General features: G+C 38.5%; 2 protein-coding genes across 11 annotated transcripts; both read right to left on the reverse strand.

Moving 5' to 3' along the window:
• Positions 1-4,401: 4,401 nt before the first annotated feature.
• LOC105190672 (probable peroxisomal acyl-coenzyme A oxidase 1) lies at positions 4,402-15,750 on the reverse strand. The gene is made up of 11 exons (XM_011153538.3): positions 15,430-15,750; positions 9,311-9,470; positions 8,844-9,012; positions 8,587-8,710; positions 7,878-7,997; positions 7,668-7,783; positions 7,333-7,502; positions 6,775-6,937; positions 6,235-6,578; positions 5,904-6,159; positions 4,402-5,740 (listed from the first exon to the last, which is right to left on the reverse strand). The coding sequence occupies exons 1-11, from the start codon at positions 15,545-15,547 to the stop codon at positions 5,480-5,482; spliced, it is 2,001 nt and encodes a 666-aa protein (XP_011151840.1). The 5' UTR covers positions 15,548-15,750; the 3' UTR covers positions 4,402-5,479.
• An 823-nt stretch (positions 15,751-16,573) lies between these two features.
• On the reverse strand, positions 16,574-20,340 carry grp (serine/threonine-protein kinase grp). 10 transcript variants are annotated; one of them, XM_025299695.1, is made up of 9 exons: positions 20,203-20,340; positions 19,814-19,999; positions 19,287-19,399; positions 19,176-19,199; positions 18,701-19,021; positions 18,335-18,538; positions 17,500-17,717; positions 17,247-17,381; positions 16,574-17,108 (listed from the first exon to the last, which is right to left on the reverse strand). In XM_025299695.1, the coding sequence occupies exons 2-9, from the start codon at positions 19,873-19,875 to the stop codon at positions 16,908-16,910; spliced, it is 1,278 nt and encodes a 425-aa protein (XP_025155480.1). In that variant the 5' UTR covers positions 19,876-19,999; positions 20,203-20,340; the 3' UTR covers positions 16,574-16,907. The 10 variants fall into 10 exon arrangements, with proteins under 10 accessions (XP_025155480.1, XP_011151835.1, XP_025155482.1 ...); XM_011153533.3 differs by having other exon boundaries at positions 19,176-19,399; XM_025299697.1 differs by having other exon boundaries at positions 19,176-19,209; positions 19,814-20,336.
• Positions 20,341-21,084: the final 744 nt, after the last annotated feature.

Raw genomic sequence — 21,084 nt, forward strand, 5'->3', positions numbered from 1 at the left:
CCCTCTCTCCCAACCCGAAACCCTCTCGCGAGATAGTTGTGAATGTGATGTCTCACATCTTCGTCACACATTTAGCGAGTATAGGATTCTTATACTGTATGAATTGCCATGCATTTAGCAAAATAAAGCGAATTTACAATTAGTGTGCCATATATATTTTTGAACGCGAACTAACTAGCCGTTATACGTATGCGCGTCATCGACGATACCGCGACCAACGTTGCCACCTTCCAAGACCGCAATTCTGCCGCAATGAGAGAAAGAAAAAAAGAAAGCAGATAGAAATATAACGAATCTCGTGCAGACAGAGCGAGAGAGAGAGAGAGAGAGAGAAAGAGAGAACGCCCTCATTACTTACACACAAGGGTGGTATCGTATGTCACTTTGTTTTCTTCCTCCGATCTCGCCTCTAGAACAGGCTCGGACGAACGAACATGTGTTGCAACTCGCCAAAATCCAGTTCTGACGAATCGTGTCGTACAATAGCGACACGTCACAGACGCGCCCTCCTTCCACTACGGGATAAAGCATTTGTTTCTATTATCACGGCTAACTCTGATGTTTTAACAAAATCCTCGACAAGGATGATGACGACGACGACGACGACGACGACGACGACGACGACGACGACGACGACGACGACGATGACGACGACGACGACGACGTTTCTCCGCGTCTGATCTGTCGAAAGACTATGTCTTGATTTAGGGAAAAGAGAAAAAGAAAAATTAGAGTATATATAAATCCACGTCGCCATAACCATGGATGGACGTCGTCTGTCATCGAGGCGCATCCGTCGCGCGACAATTTCTCTTCCTCCGATGAAAAATAATTATATATAATTATATATAAATCTTGTGTCTTTACGGCAATATATAATCATACATAATTATATATGTTTGCACATGGAAAAAAAATGCTGTTACACAAGTACAAATAAAGCAACTACTTACATTGTCGCAGCTCATAATGTAAACGTTTAATACTCGGATGTGTGAAACTATTTCTTCTTTTCTTCATTCAACAGCGTTTTTTTTCATTTGGATGTATATAACTATATGTGATTATATATGTGATCACATAAAGCAAGATCTATATATATATATATATAAAGCAAGATTTATATATATATATATATATAAATTATGTATAATTATAAATAACTTACACATATAATTATATATAACTTTGTAGAATTATATATAATTCTTTTTTGCTCGGGTCTTTCCCTCCCTTTCTTTCTCTTTCTGCCTTTTTATCTCTCTTTGTCCGGCGGTGTTTCTTTGCCTTCGTTTGTCATTATTCCCTTCTTTCTATCTCGTCATTCGTATATTTATCTTCCGTAACCCCTGCGATTTTACACCCACCTCGAGGAGGCGTACATTGCCCATTAACGATACGAGTCGCGCGTCGTCTCTCTTGTAGCAACCCGATTTGCATTGCGGAAAATCGGACGCGTTGGAGTATATCGAAGTATATATCATGCCGATACTGCCATATAATAATTACGTAAGGAACAGCGATATGGTACGAGACTCTCTTACGCATCCGCCATATAATCTCACATTGTACATCATTTCCTAGTGCATCATGCTCTTTCTCTCCTTATCTTTTTCCCATCGTCATCATCGTCATCATCATCATCACCCCAGCGATCGTGTAGCTTTCTCTCAAGAGTGGGAACGTGAAAAGTGAAAAGTTTCGTGCGAAGCATTCCACATTTCTGTTGCTCGACAAATTGTATGATTGTAATTTGCTACTGTCGAATACGCGTGAAACTTCTCGCTTCTTATGTTTTTCTGGATTATCTTCGAACACAAAGTCACACGATCGCGAAGTTGCATGAACTCGCGACATTTCATCCGGACACCTTCTTTATTCGTCCAGTCGGTCCTGCCAGCTCTTCATGCCCGGAGAAACTCGACTCTGTCAGAGGACTGTACAATGCTACTGCGAGAAGTGCGTACGGAACTCCGTCCTGCGAACGCCTTGTTAATTTTGTTCGTTATTACCGAGTGTCATTATAACCGCAACGTGCGTCATGTCATGTTAATTCGAAGAGCACTTTTGTTGATTTTGAAAAAAACGCGCGTCATTCGCGGTGTCGTCTCGACGAAAGCACGCGGTCTCTATCTCTCCTTCCCCTTCTCTCGCATTCTCTCTCTCTCTCTCTCTCTCTCTCTCTCTCTCTCTGTCCATTTTTTTTTAGGGCATACCATGACATAATCTTATTTATTTTACTGAAGTGCCGACGCGCGTCATTCGCGTCTTCGAACGCATGGGAGTCGATTTTACGCAGAGTTATATGCGAATCTCGCGCAGCTTACGCGCTCATAAGAGACCCTTCTTCTTAGCGCGTCCAAATTTGAAATGGTACATAGGAATCAACTAATAAGAATATTAATGATAAGGACATTAGTAAACGATAGTTAGATCTAATGACGATTATGTGTGTGATCGAGGAAAAAAGAAACAAACAAACAAACAAATAAACGCCTGCATTCTCTTTGTCTTTGCTGGATTTTCCACGTCCTGTTTATCGAATCGACGAGACGTTCTTCTCCCTCGATCGGACCATCACTTTTCGCCAATTGTATGCGCATATATTATCGTTTGTCTCCTTCAACTCTAAAAAAGAAAAGAAGATGTTCGTCGGGAGAAACGGACGCGTCGTGCGCTTTCCGCGGCGAGTGAACGAATTCTTCACGTCGATTCGATTCTTTCAATATTATCACGGATTTCTCGTCAATTGTTCAACGTTTCGAAATCGCCGCATTTTGCAAGACACGTTTGTTACTAGATTCCCGCTATATTCTCTCTCTTTCTCTCCTTCTCTCTATTTGTTTCTATCGTCTCTTCTCTCTCTCTCTCTCTCCCTCCCTCCCTCTCTCTCTCTCTCTCCCTCCCTCCCTCTCTCTCTCTCTCTCTCTCTCTCTCTCTCTCTCTCTCTCTCTCTCTCGATTGTTCATTTCGTTCGTCCCATGCAAAGTGACAGAGGAACCTGAAAATTGGATCGTATTCTGTACTGTAATAATAATCATATATGACATAGAGATGAGAAGCATTGTCCGTTAGATAGTAATTAATCAGCCGCATGGCGTCACGCTCGCCGACTCGCGCGCCTCATCGTGCGGCTCATTAATGCACACACGAGAGATACACACTACGTTCTAAGAGTGAAGGGATGAGAAAAAGAAAAATAATAATTGTAATGAGATCATATTTTATAAGAAAAACGTATTCCGTAAGATCACTTATATAGCAATGAAGTCTGTCTAAATCGCTAGACAATGCCCATAGGCCACAGAGGGGTGAATGAAAATAATTTTAAAAGTGGATATAATTAATATTTAATAATAATGATATAATTAACAATGTTATTTTTTAAGTGTAAGTATCGTCATCCCAGAGGCCGCCATCCTCTCTCTCTTCTCCCTCTCCTCCTCTTCCTCTCCCTATTCCTTCGCCTCCTTTTCCTGTTCCTTATCCTCATCCTCGTCCTCTCTTGTCTATATATTGTTCCCTAACTGATCTACATATATTACATATATGTGTATATATCTCCGTCTACGCACGAACCCACAAAAAAATAAGTATATACATGTATATGTACTTATAAATAAATATAAATATAAATATATGTATATATATGTATATATATATAAATATATATATATATATATATGCATATACATATACATATATACATATATAGTGGCTCGCGATCGCGGTAAGACGGTGCGATTCGATTTCGTCGAGAAGTGTTCTCCTTATCGTTCCCTCTTGTCCCGAAGTTTAAAAGCAAGTCACCACACACTACTACGTATAATATATTAGTTTTATATACAATATATAAGTATATTGTATATATTATATATATTATAATATATATAAGAGAGTATCACACATACACACACGTGCGCGCGTATATGTGCGCACGAAGACGAGTCGAGATGAGACACCGCGAGATGTAGCTTTTAGCCGGACGCGGACAATCGAACGTCCCTGTTACCGTTGTTGCGAGCACCGAAGTAATACGTTACGATTAATTAACGGAAATTAATAATTGCACTACATTAGTATAATAACAAACAATAATGTATGTCGTCGCTCCTATTCTGTAAATAAAACATTGTACCATCTAAGGAAACGTATTGGGAACTTCTTATTGGGGACAAGACAAAAATCTTCTTTCTGTTTTAAATTCAACATATTTTACTTTTAATAATAATATTTATCAACAAACTTTTGATAATTCCACAGGTTTTCTTTGGGGATTTCATGGGCCCATGAAATTAGAGGTGCTTGAAAATCTGTGTAATCTGTTTAAAAATAAGGAAACAATTTTTTCGCACGCTTACGGTCGGGTTACTCGCGGGAGTTACATAAATAACACAGAGATAACGAGGGAAGATTATTATCTGGCTTTATTTGTATCAAATTTTACATGTGCAACATGATAGCGCCCTCAGATTACATCTCACCGTAGCATGTGTACACATACTCCAGCACCGGTAAATCATAAAACTGTAGATACAAAATTCGGAGACAGCCAACTCTGTTAAAGATACTGAATTAATTCTAACATCACAATAAACTCTAACGTCTCCCTTGACATATAATATACTTTATAAAACATTACGTTATCAAAAATATATTAGTCCTATTTTTTTCTTTGCTATATTGTGCATAGGGATGCGCGAAACGTTTTGCGTGTTTTTGTTTTCTCTTCATCGTAGAAAATTTTCACATGTGTATCCTGCGTTTAAATGACAATACAAAACGCCTCGCCGAGGAATGCGAGGGAATCACACATTGCGACGTGTAGCAATTTCATGGAAAATGTTTCATAGACAGTTTTATAGACGATGCGTAATACTAAGATCATTATAATGGTGTGTTGTGCGAGGATGACTGGAGTTACGCTGTAAAATTAACTGATAAATTTGTACGCACTTTGTCATCTTACTTCGGGTTTACGGTGTCAGTTAAAGTTATCATGAATGTTTACAAAATCGCGCAAAATACTGCAAGTCGTATACAAATGATTCTTCCCCGCGTTTTTAATAATATAGATTTTCGAATAAACAAGGAATGTCTCGAACTTTCCATTGTAGCTATCCACCGTATAAGTATACGTACAAGGAAAATTAATTATATATAACAAATTAATCCTGTTTCTACACACACACATATACATACACACACACACACACACACACACACATATACCTATTTTCGTACATATTTTCATAAGTAATTATATACGTTCACACAGATAAAAATACTATTAAATCAATACAGTTAGAGTTTTTGTTTGCTCACTTGCTGCACATATATGTTTACATATGTGATCATGTATAAAGATAAAAATCATACATGAGCTTATAATTATATAAAGTCTATTTATTTCTAGCGTGTGTTTATGTGTGTGTGTATTCGATTGTGCAACCATTATTTAACGATATAAACGCGATATTTATAGATTACTCTTAAGGAAAGGCTTGAGGTATTTATGGAAGGATTGGTTCACGCTTTCCTGATTCAATGGGCTCTTCATCGCCTCATCGAATAGACGCTCATATACATTGCCGTCGTACGCGCCGAGCGCAGATGCGAGAATCTCGTCGCGAATATCGAAACCATCGACAATGCCGACGACGTTTGGACGGATCGCGGCGAGCATCTCTTCGAAGCGCGTCTGTAATGCCGGTATATCTTTGGTATTCAGGCAGGAAAACTGCAACCACAGAGAGAAAGATATGTCATGAATTATTATTACATACAGACTATTATCATTCATATTAGCCAATATGCTCAATGATTAATGAATGAAATGATCAATCGCCTTAAACTTTCAGTATAAAGCAAATCGTCAAAATTATAAATATAGCGCCACTTACTCGTAGAAAGTCTCCGAGTCGCTGTAAGACCCAATATATCGAATACAGTTCGCACAACTGCATGAAAACCTGATGGCACTCTTTGGACAAGGACGTTAAATTCCTGGCGATCTCAACGAATCGCGTCATTATGAAAGCTCGGCAGTGAGATTCCGCACAGTGCGCTAGTTCGATGCTGGTTTGATTCCACGCATCCTCTGGCGACACACCGCTGCGTATTCTGCGATCCAAGTTCTCCGTTGCCAAGCGGATCTTCCTGTTGGTAGATTTTTCTTGTAAACCACTTTGTAAACCGTGAGATAACATATCCAATCAATTATTGAATACTTACCCGGCGGCGACCGCCTGATGAGCGGTCACGATGCATGTCAACGTGTTCTTCCAGGGTTGCTGCTTTGTTCTGCGCAAAAGGATACCCAGGTATTCTACGGTCGGCGGCAATCGTTGACCGCTGGCGGCCTGCCGCCAAACTTTCACTAGATACCGGGCGGTTTGCAACAGCAAGACCGTGTTTTCACCTTCGTAAGTGCAAGTGGCAGTCACGAATCCATAAGTTGCCGGCAAGTTGCTCGCGTCCATGTAACCATGGCCGCCGCATGCCAGTCGCAATTGCTCAATGCCAGTGGCCGCGTCCGACGACGCGACTGCCTTCAAGCAGCACGTTAGCGCGTGGAGCTGAAAAGAGAGGTTTGATAATGTAATTATTTCGTGACGAAAATCTTAATGCTCGTCATTTCGTGTCAGAACGCGTTATTTTATTTCCACGTATTCTCCAAGAATTTCAAGAGCGTGTATCTTTTCGCCTCTGACGTCATTAATCACCATAATCAGCGTAACATGTCATTTCCCAAGCCTGGGAATTTTCACACACCTCAGGAAGTCTTTCTAGCTCTCCTTGATCCAATTCGGCTGTTACGTTATTGTACATATCCCAGATCCAGTCGGCTGAAATCCGAAACGCGTAGCACGCGGCGAGATTGGGGAACAGTTTGTATTGTTGTGTAACGTAATCCATAATCTGCTGCTCCGGCTCGCTGAAATTAATCAATTAATGAAGACATTCGCCACGCAAGCGTATCGTAAATTTTTACGTTTTTGTCGACAATTTTACAATGAAACATTCATAGAGTCAGATAAACTGATTCGGATTCGGGTCGGTTATTATTATTCCCAACGCGTGCAATAGACGAAATGAAAATTTATTCCGCTGAAATCTCCAAACGTTGTATCGTGCAATTATATACAAATAAAACGAGTGTTTGAGTGGAAAATAATTACCGTAATTAGAATTCCGAATACTAATAAATATATGCCAAGAAAAAGTTATATAAAAGATAGTATGTAATTTGCTGCCACCGAAAGCAAATGAGAATTCAAGGTTATCCACTTTTTTCCCTTAATTTTATGTTAAAATACCTGTCGTACGTACTCAGGTTTTATTTGGCTCTGTCGCCTTACTGCGCTATATCTCACAGCTATCGTTACGGCCTTCGATAAATAGCTGGCGATGTCACGCACCAACACTACTCGAACAAACATCATCGTGCCGTATGTAAGTTTATCGCTGGACGCTTTTACGTACGTTCCATCCTCAAGCACCTAAGAAAGAGAGAGAGAGAGAGAGAGAGAGAGAGAGAGAGAAAATAATTAAAAGAAAAGGAGATAAATGTAGGAAAAACTTGTATGATTGCCCATAAAATTCCCCACCCTTCATCTCCTGAGCTCGATTCAACTGCGAATTCCGCATGTCGCTTTCTCCGTTACCTGAGAGTTTTTCATCAGCATGTTTTCCCGCGGAATTCTGACGTGGTCGAAGCCAAGAAAGCCGTTGTTGGTAGCGTTCATTCCTAGCTTGGTGCCAATTTCACCAATCTTAATACCTGAAAGTAAAAGCGAATCTCTTTTTATCATTATTCGCATCGTCGGGAATATAAATAACGCTCGTGCACCGACAGCAAATGCAAATTCGTATACCTGGTAAGGGCTCATGGGTATCTTCGTCCCTGAGCTGCACGATAAAGGGATGGATGCCCCTACATTCTCCTCTTGTGAACAACTGCGCCACAACTATCGCATAATTCGCCGTGTGACCCACTGAAAGTACACATTTCCTCCGTAAGCCGAGAGCAAGTTGAAAATCTGGATTGATCTTTGGTATACCAAATGACATGATATTTAAAATAGGACAAGTTTCATCCTATTTAAATACAAAATAAAATTTCAAATGTAATATAAAAATGGCTGAAGCATCAGCATTAATAATCAGCAACTAATGTTCTTACTTGCATTATTATTTATTTATATAAATCTCTGCTGTTGTTCAAGAAATCTCTAAGAGGAAACAAGGAGTCATGAAGCATAAACTTTTAAGAAAGAAATTCTTGAAAATTATAGTCGTCTTCAGCTTGAAATTTCTAAACTAAAGTTGAATTTAATTATTTAGTTAAAATATAATTTTTTTGATATTTATTTGAAATTGTTAAATTGCATTTATTTAAATTTTATTTACTTAGATGGAAAAAATTAGCGGATAGTTATTCTCGAGCGAAGTTTTGACAATAGAGTGAAAATTCTTTTGGTGGAATGTGAGATTAAAATTTGGTCCTACGGATTTCTCCTCTCTCCTCTCTTTCCGATGCTAAATCGAGCGTTAGTGTCAAATCAATCGAGAGAGAATACTCACAACCACCGGGCCACCATTTGTACGACGTTAAAGTGGGGCTGTTTAATACGAACTCTTTAGTCTCAGAATCATAAGTCGCTGTAGTCTCTAAGCCTCTGATAAACGTGCCGTGGCCTAGTTCCGTCTGAGAACATATGTACATATAAATATAGTTTATATACACATAGATATAGTTTAGACGTATCCAATATATGATTCGACCTACAGCAGAACCACTTATCGATGGACGTTTTATTCCAAGTGAATGGCCAGCATACCTGAGCGTAAGTACCGATGATATTACAACTCCAAGCCCGAGATATCCAGTAGCCTTGCTGTTCGGCGGTGCCTTGTCCCATAATAGCAGGTATGAACATCACGTAGTGTAACGTCAGTGGATTTCCGTCTTTCAATATTGCCGAGCCTAACATGCCTCCTAAAATTTGTCTACGAAGCGAACGCGATTCCGCCGATTAATCGCCTACGAAAGAATATCTTCTCTTCGGTTCTATTGAAAGAATGACTGAAAATGTTGTCGACATCTTCTGTCGTGCTTTCAGAACTAAACGACATAAATATTTTATTTTATACGAAGTGTCGTTCCGACGTTTTCGAAATGATTGTGACTTTGTAAGAGGCCGATCGAATATCTATAGCAAATGGTCGGACATCAAACTCAAAGCGGCAGGTACAGATTTAATCAATGAGAAGAATTAAGCGCCGAATAATGTTGTCGATATCTTACGAAAAAACCTCTATGCCGCCTTTTCCAGACTCCTGCAGTTCCTGAACCTTCTCGATCACTCTGCACCCTTTCATTACTGCATCCTCATAGATCTCCTTGTGGCTTTTGTACTTTGCTGGTATCTTGTCGCGCAGTATCGGGTCGCTAAGGAAGAAATTCTCTGCAAACAATTAATTCATAAGTTTGTGACACACACACACATACAAGTATACATATATATCGGCCATTTTCGCTATAGATAAATTCAATTGTAAAACGGTACGCGACGATATTGACGTGCCATTTCGCAAGGTGCAAAATTGTTGATAAAAAAATTCGAGTTTCTCTTAAATCGAGTAATGAAACCATCAAATAGCATCGTTGGACGTTGATGTTTTGAAATTCGATGAGCAGATTTTCGGCATCACGACTGACTCGAATAATTGATACGATTGCTGCCGTTATTTCCAACGTTGAAAAACGACTTCGTGATTACATTAACGAGAAATGTTTCCAAATAATTGCTCAGTCATCAATGCAGGCAATAATACAAAGCGATAAAAAAACGTTCGTAAAATCAAGTGCTACATACGAAAAATACGATACTCGATAAGCCTAATCTCGCACATTGGACATTGAACCAGTTGACGCGGTTATTTGCGCTAACGATAGATGACTTTGTCTTTTTTGTGTTTTCTCCTTTATTGTTATTTGTTTTGAAGTTATTATAGTTAGTAATGTCATGGCCGTTATCGTCACATTATCACAAATATATGCGAACACATTTGCAGCCGATTCGTAAATAAGCACTTTGTCGTCTTTCTGTCAGCTTATTGTCGCTCAATTACGTTGCAGTTTAATCGTGTGTCTATCTTAATTGACACGAGCGATGGTCCCGCGAGATGGCTTCTTTGATGAGTCAAAGCTGTCAGTCAGGCAGGTGACGAGCAATGCGTTAATGATCCGTATCAATTGAGCGGCGATACACCACCTGTTCGACTTTGCCTTGTTGTCACTGACGATGTGTACTCCCGCACGTAATGCACGTGAAAATTGCGAGATGTACCGAAGGGATAATAATTGTGTACTCGATAAATAAGAAAGGAGAAAATAACAGTTTGACGAATAGTTGTGTAAAGTGCCAACCACATTTGTAACAAATCGTGCACTCTTTGACGTAACGAAACGTCTTCTATACAGCGAATTATATTATCTCGAGAAAAATATTGATATGTTATATCTAACGATTATAACAGAAGCGATGTCAAAGCGAGCATAGACAATATATGCTCAAGAAAGTGGAAATATTTTATCGATGTTTTTGTTGAGTGACATGAGAATTTAATATCTGAGATATTTGCGGTATGAAGAAACGTCGGATATGGCTGGTGAAGAATTCAGAGTGGAGGATATTTACTCTGTTTTAGTGAAAAATCACTCGGATTAACGAATTCAATACTCGTCAGTAAAACTTTTCACTTTTCACGGATTCACATTGAGGAGAAAGATGTACAATCGGTACTCTCTGATTCTCATTCTGTAAGCTAAGCTCTTTCTCGTGTAATTATAAAACTGCATGAACGTCCGAGGCGGGCACGTTACCTGCTCACGTTTAATAAATATACAGTCTGCCAAAAGTTCCGGAACGGCTAATTATTTCAAAAAATAATGATTGTTTAAAACAATGTTTGAAATAAAAGTTGTCGGGCTTAAAAACGCTATCAGATATTGATAATTGTTTAACCTTGGAACGACCTTGAGAAACGTTGTCAAGGTCGATATAAAAATCTTAAATAGAAACTCCAATTTTTTATTACACCGTCTTTTTCCACCAATTCATTTGAACAACTTTTGTCTGAAACATTTTTTTATTTGCCTAATATTTTTTGAGATATTTAAGGATAAGTTGGTAACTTTTTTAATATTTAACTTACGATATCTCGCTAACGGTTTGTCGGGATAAAAAAATGGTACTAGACTTTTCTATTCTATTTGGTCTCATATATTGTTACAATAGCGCCCTGACTTTTGTTAATTTGATGATTTTGAAATTTCGAAAGATTGATAAATTAACAAAAAATAGAACATTATTGTACCAATATATTATTGAGATCAAATAGAATAGAAAAGTCTAGTACTATTTTTTTATCCCAACAATCAATTAGCGAGATATCATATGTTAAATATTGAAAAAGTTATCAAGTTATCCTTAAATATTTCAAAAAATATTACGCAAATAAAATGTTTCAGACAAAAGTTGTTCAAATGAATTGGTGGAAAAAGACGGTGTAATAAAAAATTAGAGTTTCCATTTAAGATTTTTATGTTAATCTTGATAACGTTTCTCAAGGTTATTCCAAGATCAAACAATTATCAATATCTGATAGCGTTTTTTAAGCCCGACAACTTTTGTTTCAAACATTGTTTTAAACTATCGTTATTTTTTTAAATAATTAGCCATTCCGGAAATTTTGGCAGACCCTGTATATTTCATGAGGTGAAATCTCGCAATTGGTGTCTTTAGAATCATTGATAAAATATCATAACATATCGAAACTACAGATGAGCGAACTATTCGAATTCAAATCGAATCGAATCTAACGTAATTCGATTCGATTCGAATCCGAATCCCTATGATTCGAATCCAAATAATTCGAATAGAAATCAAATACATTATCGTTTGCGTGCATCAGCTATAAAACGGGCCATCTGGGCTTGTGTGTTTGAACCCTTAACTTGTAATTAACTTAACTTATAATTAATAACTTAATTATAAATTACTTTATATTTATATTTATATTAATTATTATTACTTTAAATATTTAAATATATATTTTACTTTAAGGTGATATTACAATATTAATATTCCCTTTCATATTAAAATTTTCCATCATTATTTGCATGTTTAGTCATGTTAAATTTTTTAATGATTCGATTCGATTCGACATAAAAATTCTTGATTCGCACATCTCTAATCGAAACACTGATATCTCCAAGTTTTCTGCCTTCTTGTTATGACAAAATAAAAATGTTTATTTTAAATAGGATTTGCTGTCGGTATAAAATATTTATCTGATAGTTATGCAAGATAAGATTCTCCTGAAACTATTACGGCGCGTATTTACAATTACCAATGACCCACAAATATCTCGACGAGTCATCGACGAAAAAACATAATAATGACGGGTCATTTGGTGAAACGACATTTTTGCAGATAAAATTTCTTTTTTGTCATGTTGTTTTTCATTTCACATATATCGTTTACATAACGTAGTATACAAATGTATGTTTGTATATGTATGTGGCTGTGGATATATATATGTATGTATATTGCTATCGCTAGTTTCATACTTTAAATATATTTGAAACGATCAGTTTGTAATTAAATATAATAAACTCTCGCGTAGGTGATTACAATAATCGTTGCTTAGTCTTAGTCGTCAAAATGTGTTGCTGTTTATATATTAAACTTAATATATATTAAACTTTGAACTGTGACTTAAAAAGAAGAGAGACATAGAAACCGACGAGAGAGCTTTATGTAAGTCTCTTTGATCTATCGAACAGAGCGAATACTCGAGATGCACAATTACACAACAATATAACTGTTAACATAAAAAGATAATCGAATAATGAGGACAATAAATATCAAATTTTCTTTGTTCGACAGAAATGCAAATTATATTACATACCATGATTAATCTCGGTTTATGATCTATTTCAGAAACTTTATATAAATTTTTATATAAAATACAGAAAGAAATGTGTGACAAAGTCAATATTTCATTAAATTTTGCATGAAAGATATTAAAAAATTCATGTTTTTACACACAATTTAATAAACTTTGTTATTTCTTTATATATTATCTCTTAATTTCCGAAAGAAATATATATTTTCTTATATAGTTTGACAAAATATCTGCTTTGTTCTCTTTTATCATCATGTTTCGCTTCATTTTTCTCTTTGTAACTTAACACAGAGGATATATCGCTTGTTAAGCGGCTCTAACATGGGATATTATTCTCAGCGTACGCGCACACGCACACACGCACACACACACATTAAAGGAACAGGGGAGAACGCACGTTCCTTTGCCGCATCCGACCGGCCACAGAAGATTGAAAGAAAATACGCAATAACACAGCGCTTTCGCCTTTGCAGCTCCTGTCGCGAAGGGTACTCGAGAAGGCAGCAAAAAGGGTATAATTGTCTATTTACTGCGACGCGGTCAGTCTTTGAACTTCGGACCCGAAGCAGTTCCCTCAGCAAACCGATGCACTTCTTGCTACTTTAAACGACCATTTTCTTACCAGTATAAATGATTCACGCGCGCGCTGCGAATGGCGAATGCTGATACGTGTCTTTCAGTATATATTCATCCAGTATATATTCTGTGTGACTATTACATCAATAATGTACACGTCACAAGCAGACTTATTTATAAATATGTAATAAAAATTGCTGATCGCGATTTTCGCGTGTGCGTTTAGTGAAAAGAAGGTTGCAAAACGATGTTTGTCACAATGAATTTCAGTGACGTAGTCAGTAGCCGAGATAAATAAGATCATCCATCGTCTGAACTTTATTGCTCAGAAAACAACTTCTTCTGTCGAATATATTCCATATTAATCGCTCAACAAGAGATATATTTTCCTTGTTGAATTATAAGAAAAGAAATTATAGAAACATGACAAGAGAAAAGTAACGAAATCACAAAAAGAAAAACTGTTGCTTTCGGAGATTGATCGAGATAAAAGTAACGCAGTTACTTATCTATTCTATTCTCTTTTCTATTGATTGTGTATTTGAAGTTTGAGTGAAAATTTATTCGAAAATTAGCGTGCCAAAGAATTAAATATTCGTATACTGCAGATTAGAGAAGATGTACAATATGCAAGAATGATGAAAAAATCGCAATCGCGAATTGAAAGTCACTTTCTGGAATTTTTGCGCACATTTGCGAATGTACATTAACATACATCTTATGCATATCGACATATCTGCACTTGCAAACAATGCATACAATGTATAAGATGCGTATGCATACACAATTCGCATATTCTCCTCATTGGATATACGTGTGGCACGAAATATTTACATAGATATCTAAAATACAATCTGCCTATAGCCTGTAAATTTGTGGCGTATATTAATATTTATGTGCAATATTAAAATTAGCCGATCTATTCCTCACACACTAATTTTCCAATATATTGCTGTCGCCATAGCCATGTCCCGTCGATTTAATTCGATAAGAACTTCCTTGACGTTTTAACAATTTTCTCTCTTCTCTTTCTCATGTATAACACATTGTGTACTATGGAATGAGATATCTCTTTTTTTGCGGCTGATATCTAACTGATATTACGTTAATCAAATTTCGCAGAAACGGCTGATCTCGCTGCTCGTGTGAGAATGTAGCAACCGCCTGTAACCCACCGGAAATCACGCTCCGCAGCGTGGCTGGGATTTTATGTGAATTTCTTTCCTCCTCGATGAAACAAGTTGAATATATATTGCTAATGCCATACTATATATGTATATATACATACACACACACACACACACACACACACACACACACACACATATATATATATGATATATAATTACATATGAAATTACCACTTTCATTACGTTAGAAACAAGGCAAGATACGTACTTCACGAATTATACTTATTGTATCTTTGATAAATACAATCGTTCATCAATTAAATTTTCAAACAATTGACAAAAATCGACGCGGCGGTCAATGCGTTTAATAATTTTACGCGACACAGCAAAAGTAGATCATTATATATTAGTAGATTATTAGCAGTATAGCATAAGTAGATTATTATACACATAATAAAAAAAATATACATACGTATATATATATATATATAAAAGCAGAAGATACACATCTTTATATGTATATATATATATATATAAAAAGATGTGTATCTTCTGCTTTTTCCAAATATTTTCCATGTCATATATAACACTAGCAGCGTGAGAATCAAGCAAATCATACACACATACACACATATATATATATAATAATACATATATACACATACATACATACGCACCAACGACTGCTGCTCCTGCTATTTCTACAAAGAGTACATCTAATCGTCAATATGAAAACAATACGAACCTCGCTCGCGCCGCTCCAACGTCCTCTCCACGTTGCCATCCCAAAAGTGCGTAAGCTCCATAGGATCGAAACTGCATCTTTCACGCTCTCGTCGCAGGTCCGGGTTCATCGTCCCCATGTTGTCGTCAAAATTACGCGACTCAACTCGTCGTTTTGTGAAGAAGTGAGAACGCTTCGCGTTAACGCCACCTAGTACCCACCAATAATACCGCCAAAGACGAATCCACCGATATCTATGCACAATATGCGCACTTTACTGTGTCAGATGAACGCTCACGATCACTGACAAGAACACGACTGAACGATGTGGATTTGCTCCGCTCGTTTTCTCTCCCCCACCCTTTCTCTCTCTTTCACTCACTCATGCACACTCTGTGAAGCTCAGATGTATGTACACATACACATCCCCGTATATATGTGTGTATGTGAATGCTTTAAAAGAGTATGGGCAAGAGCACAGGCTTTTGCATAATACATAATGCATAAGAGAATAAACTAATTAGTTTTCTTCATTTCCCTCCTCAGGACAGAAATGAAGAACTCTGATTTGTTGTTGATTCTCTTACGCGTTGTGTATTATGCGTTATGCAGAAGTCTGTGCTCTGGCTCATAAGGCCATGGGTTCCGTGAAATATATATAAGAACTGTATTCGAGATATGTGCGACAATAGACCTGTTCGTTTTGTCGGCACTGCTGAACTGGTGCAACAAGTTGAAGTGAGAAAACCTACGTTTGTCTCACTTTAACTTATTGCACTAGTTCAGCAGTGCAGCTATAAAGAACAGACCCCGAGTCTATCCTGTCCGCCTCGTGCGTGCCAGTCGTTTATGCATTTGCGCGAATATAACTGGTAAGAGGATGATTAGGAGAATATCGTGCGTTTCACGGCGGACAGGAAAAAAATGAAGTAGCACTTCGAATATGTGAAATGTGCCTTTGATACACTCAACACTTACGACATCTCGTGCGCAAATGACGGAAGCTCTTCGAACCTGCTTGGAGTAGAAAGCGGCGAACCGGTTCCAATCGATTTACATGCATCTTCAACGTAACGTTTTCACGCTCGATTGTCTCATTCGCGGCGAATCTCCAAACAGGTACGACGCAACCAACCGAACAGGTTCACGCAACCAGCGTGAAATCTTTAGGAATGTACAAAATGTTTTATTTGCAGGAAAAATATAAAAAGGAATACAAACATTTTCACATGATTCTGATACGTCGACTGCCACGTCGATTTTCACACGAATTATTCGAAGAACTCAACTGAAGACTGTAAAAGCCATGGTGAATACATCAGCCGTCAGATATATGTGATTCGTCAGCTGATTTTTATTCATTTCCTACCGATCCTGTATTCAACTAGTCAAGTTCGATCAATTGTGCTCGACGCGTAAACCAACGAGATGCAGCAAAATCATAACGTTGATCACCGATGAATCTCACGGGCGGTCAGCATATTAAGAGCCTCTCATAGCTATTGTAATTTCGAATACGCAATGGAATTCCTCAGAATAACATCCTCTAAGGCGGATCTGATCTTGATGAACGCCTTCTTGAATTCTAAGCCGCAACCTTTCGACAAACGGAAATCGACCAGTATGTTTCCGTCCATGTCTATAAAGTTCACTTTAAAAACAAGTGTCATTTTCCGTCGATCTATCGTCGATATAGTAACCTACAAACATTATTAATTGTTGGTTGTAATATCATTATTAGTTATCGCTGATACATAGAAACTGATGCAAGTTTTTCACATGCAAAAGCTATTGCAAGTTTGTCGCGGTGGACAATATCACAACGCATCCCTGCTTACCGTTCCGCACTCGTTAACGCGACAAGAATAATTCTCCTTCGCGCAGATTCTCATTAACCTCTTTATGACATCCCCGCACTCCGTTTTAACGAAAAACCTGGTCATTCGGCGGACTAGTTTCTGAAGGGTATTTTGCTGCAAGACGAGTAAAGTATAGCGAGTTAATATGTGCGAAAAGAGACAACTTGGCAAAACACATATTAACATATATTAACATATATTAAACATATATATCCGATCAAGAACACGCTACCTGGCTTGGTTGCGTTTGCTGCATAGCTTGTAACTGCGTACACAACAAAAGATCCTCCACGTGTGCTGGCTGAGAAAACGAAAACGCCGGTCGCCCGTTTAAGTTAAACTGAATAACACTGTTACTTTCCATACCCGGCAATTCGGGTTGCGATAGACAAACATTTCTCAGATTTTCATCTTCCGTGTATGCTGGATTTCGTCCATCTGGCTCGTCCCCTGCAAATCGCAAATTATTTGCATAGGCATTCCTCAAACGTAGAAAACGCAACGAGATATCATCGGTCAGCTTTCGTGAAAATGATAACCGTTAAAGTTAGTCTACAGTTAATTATTCGCTACTGGTCTACGTAAGACTATCCACATATATTACACGCACACATATCTGGAAGTGTACGCCAATGCACTCTGCTTTGGTAATCTAGCTTTATGACGCTCGATTAAACTCATAGAGCTGTATTACCAAAGAAGAGGCAAGAGCCTCAACACCGATTAGGCGGAAGTGCGGCGTTGGTATTCGGTGCTATTCTCCGTTGCTAAAGTCGACGCGAAAGCACTTACACAGGAAGAGAAGCGACATGAACGGGCTGTTGTGTGCAGTATCCACTAAATTAGGTACCAAGTTGCTTTGAGTAATTACATTGATACTCAGAGTCACTCAGTACCTGACTAAGTAAACACTATGCTGTTTGGCGCCTCCATTGGCTAACGCGCTAAAGGTCTTTCGTGGGGATGTTTCAGCGCAAACGACAACAGACTATACGTCACCGCTAAATACGCAAGATGGTCGGTGGGATTATACTAAAGACACCGCTGCAAAATGCTCTATCCTTTACCTCTGTTGAAACTTGTGACAAACCACCTGTGTTGCTTGATGTCCGCGATCTTGTATCGCGCCGACGGCGAGTCCGCGAGAATATTTTTGATCAATGATAATGACGTATTATCCAGTTTCTTCCATGGTGTCAACGACATGTACTTCCCGTTTTTCCACGCAACGTATTCGGGACACTCTGCCGAGGCTTTGTCCCAAGGCAGTTCTAGATTTCAGATAGGGACCAGTTAGAAACTGAGGAATGCAAGCGAGACATTACATATTGCGTCAAGTTATCATTTGCGTTGCATAAATGGTCTATCCGTAGTGGTGTAGCCGTAATATTTAAGGTTTTGATTTAGTTTTATATATTTCGAGTGAAATTTACCTCCAGACAATAAAGCTACTAGGATAATTCCACAAGACCATATGTCTGCTGGTTCCGCCAAATATGTTCTTTCTAATATTTCTGGTGCAACATAAGGTAATGTTCCACATTTCTTTTCCAGGTGACGTTCTTTACCCTGCAGACGGTATATCGTAGCTAATCCAAAGTCGCTTATCTTTAAATTGTCATTACCATCTAGAAGCAAGTTCTCCGGCTTGAGATCTCTGTGCGCGACCCCTCGACCGTGTAGATACTCTACTCCAGAAATCAATTGCCTGAAATATTTTTGCGCTTGGTACCTTGGCATTCCAACATCGGGTTCTGTAAGAGGTGACTTTATTATCACACATCTCTTTGCAAACCTCTGTATAACTTCTGGATCTAACTGGATGACAATGTGAACAATTTTACAGTACATGCAGTCTTTGATAAGGGCTATTATTTTCTTTCTTTTTTCCTTTTCTTATTCTCTTACCGATCCTGTCGAACAGTTCTCCACCTAAAGCATACTCCAAAAATATGTATTCCATGTTAGCTTCGCTACGCTTTCCAAAATATTGTATAATATTAGGATTTGACAACATACGATGAATAGCAGTTTCCTTGCGTACTGAATACCTTGCATCTGGATGTTTCTCAATGTCGATCATTTTCATGGCGACTGCTTCACCAGTTGATCTGTTGATCACCAGCTTCACCCTACAAATATTTAAACTCGATTAATTATCTAGTTAATCGACAATTAATCTTTTATTTATTATAATTCACACATCCTTCGAAGAGATCCAATATATTATTCTGGAGAAAAAAACAAAATTTATAAACGATAAAAATTAATTTGTGTGTAACAGATTTAATTAATCTGTAATAAAATTTTATGCCGACGAGGATCAAGCACATCGGAAGTGTGTGTGCGTGTGCATGTGTGTGTGTGTGTGTGCGCGCGTATGTGCGTGTGTGTGTGTGTGTGTGTGCGTGTGTGTGTGTGTGTGTGTGTGTGTGTGTGCGCCGAGAACAATGGGAAATCTCGGTAGCAGCAGTAAATCAGCCGAAAACGCTTTGAAATAACGAGAGATCATCATCGCGTAACAAAGGAACATGCAAAAAACGTACTCGCCGTATGATCCTTCGCCGAGAGTATGGCCCAAGAACCAACCGTCCACGAATTCCGTCATCTCGGCATGCCTTTATATCTCGATGCAGGAGCAGCAATTTTCGGCGCTTTGTCACGCCACGACCTCTCAAAAACGAGCGACGAGCCACGCGAGGATGTGGAGGAAGGACTATCCGATCTGCGAGCTGTGGAAGTCGAGAGCACGCCGAGTCACGTCGATATACGATACGCGGAGCCCGGTTCACAACGGCCGGACAGGATTTCAAGCACGTGGTTACATAGCGGTGGGTTACATGGAGAGAGAGAGAACCGATCGCGCGAATTCAATTGGAGCCGGCCGCTCGGCGCGGGTTGTGTGAAAATGAGATACGCGGAAACCGCGTGTTACCTCACGATCCCGTGCGATCGCGTCCAACATGCGAGAGGCCAACGGACAGTCACATGTTAACAATGAAGACGAGCTGATGAAACGGCCGAAATCCTTGTGCGACACATTTCTTCTGGGAACCACGAAAATTCAAGCGGCCATAGACTCCGCGAGGAGAGAAGATGGGCGAGTGAGGCGCTAGTTAACATGTTGCACTCGGTGCTGCACTTTTTTGTTGCCAAGTCGACGAAGTAGCATGTTTCATTTAGAATTTACTTCAAGGAACGATAATATTCAAGGAGGAACATTCAAGCGAGAAAGAGAATGTCTTTTGTGAAATTAAATGATCGTTCGTTCCGTCGTCGAATAGTGTTAGCTCAGGAGAAAAGTGTGTCTAATACGCCATCGAGTTACACGATCTCGATTCTTCGTCGAAGATGACAATTGGTCTGTTCTTTGTAGCTGCACTATTGAACTGGTGCAATAAATTAAAGTGAGACAAATATAGGTTTTCTCATTCTAACTTATTGCACCAGTTCAGCAGTGCAGCTACAAAGAACAGACCATACGATTGGTTTTGAACGAACAAAACATCATGGGTCTAGTTGTAGCGGGTCATTTAGCCGAGACTCAAATCTCTTTGTTATGTGCGATTATCGTTAGGTAGTCCTTATTTCATTTCGACATGATGAACAATACCACCATCATATTTTCCAGTTTAAAAAGATCTTCGAAAAAGAATAGATTAGATTTCATTGCCATCAAGGTGCATTCTCCGATTATACTATCGGCAACTACTGTGTGTAATTCAGAAATACAACGACCTGTCATTGGCTGTTTTCATATGCAGTGTGGTACCGTACACCTCATGCAGATGACAGTGCATGTCGCATTTTGGATTTA

Source organism: Harpegnathos saltator, unplaced genomic scaffold, assembly GCF_003227715.2.
Source record: "Harpegnathos saltator strain DR-91 unplaced genomic scaffold, Hsal_v8.6 scaffold289, whole genome shotgun sequence".
Lineage (NCBI taxonomy): Eukaryota > Metazoa > Arthropoda > Insecta > Hymenoptera > Formicidae > Harpegnathos > Harpegnathos saltator.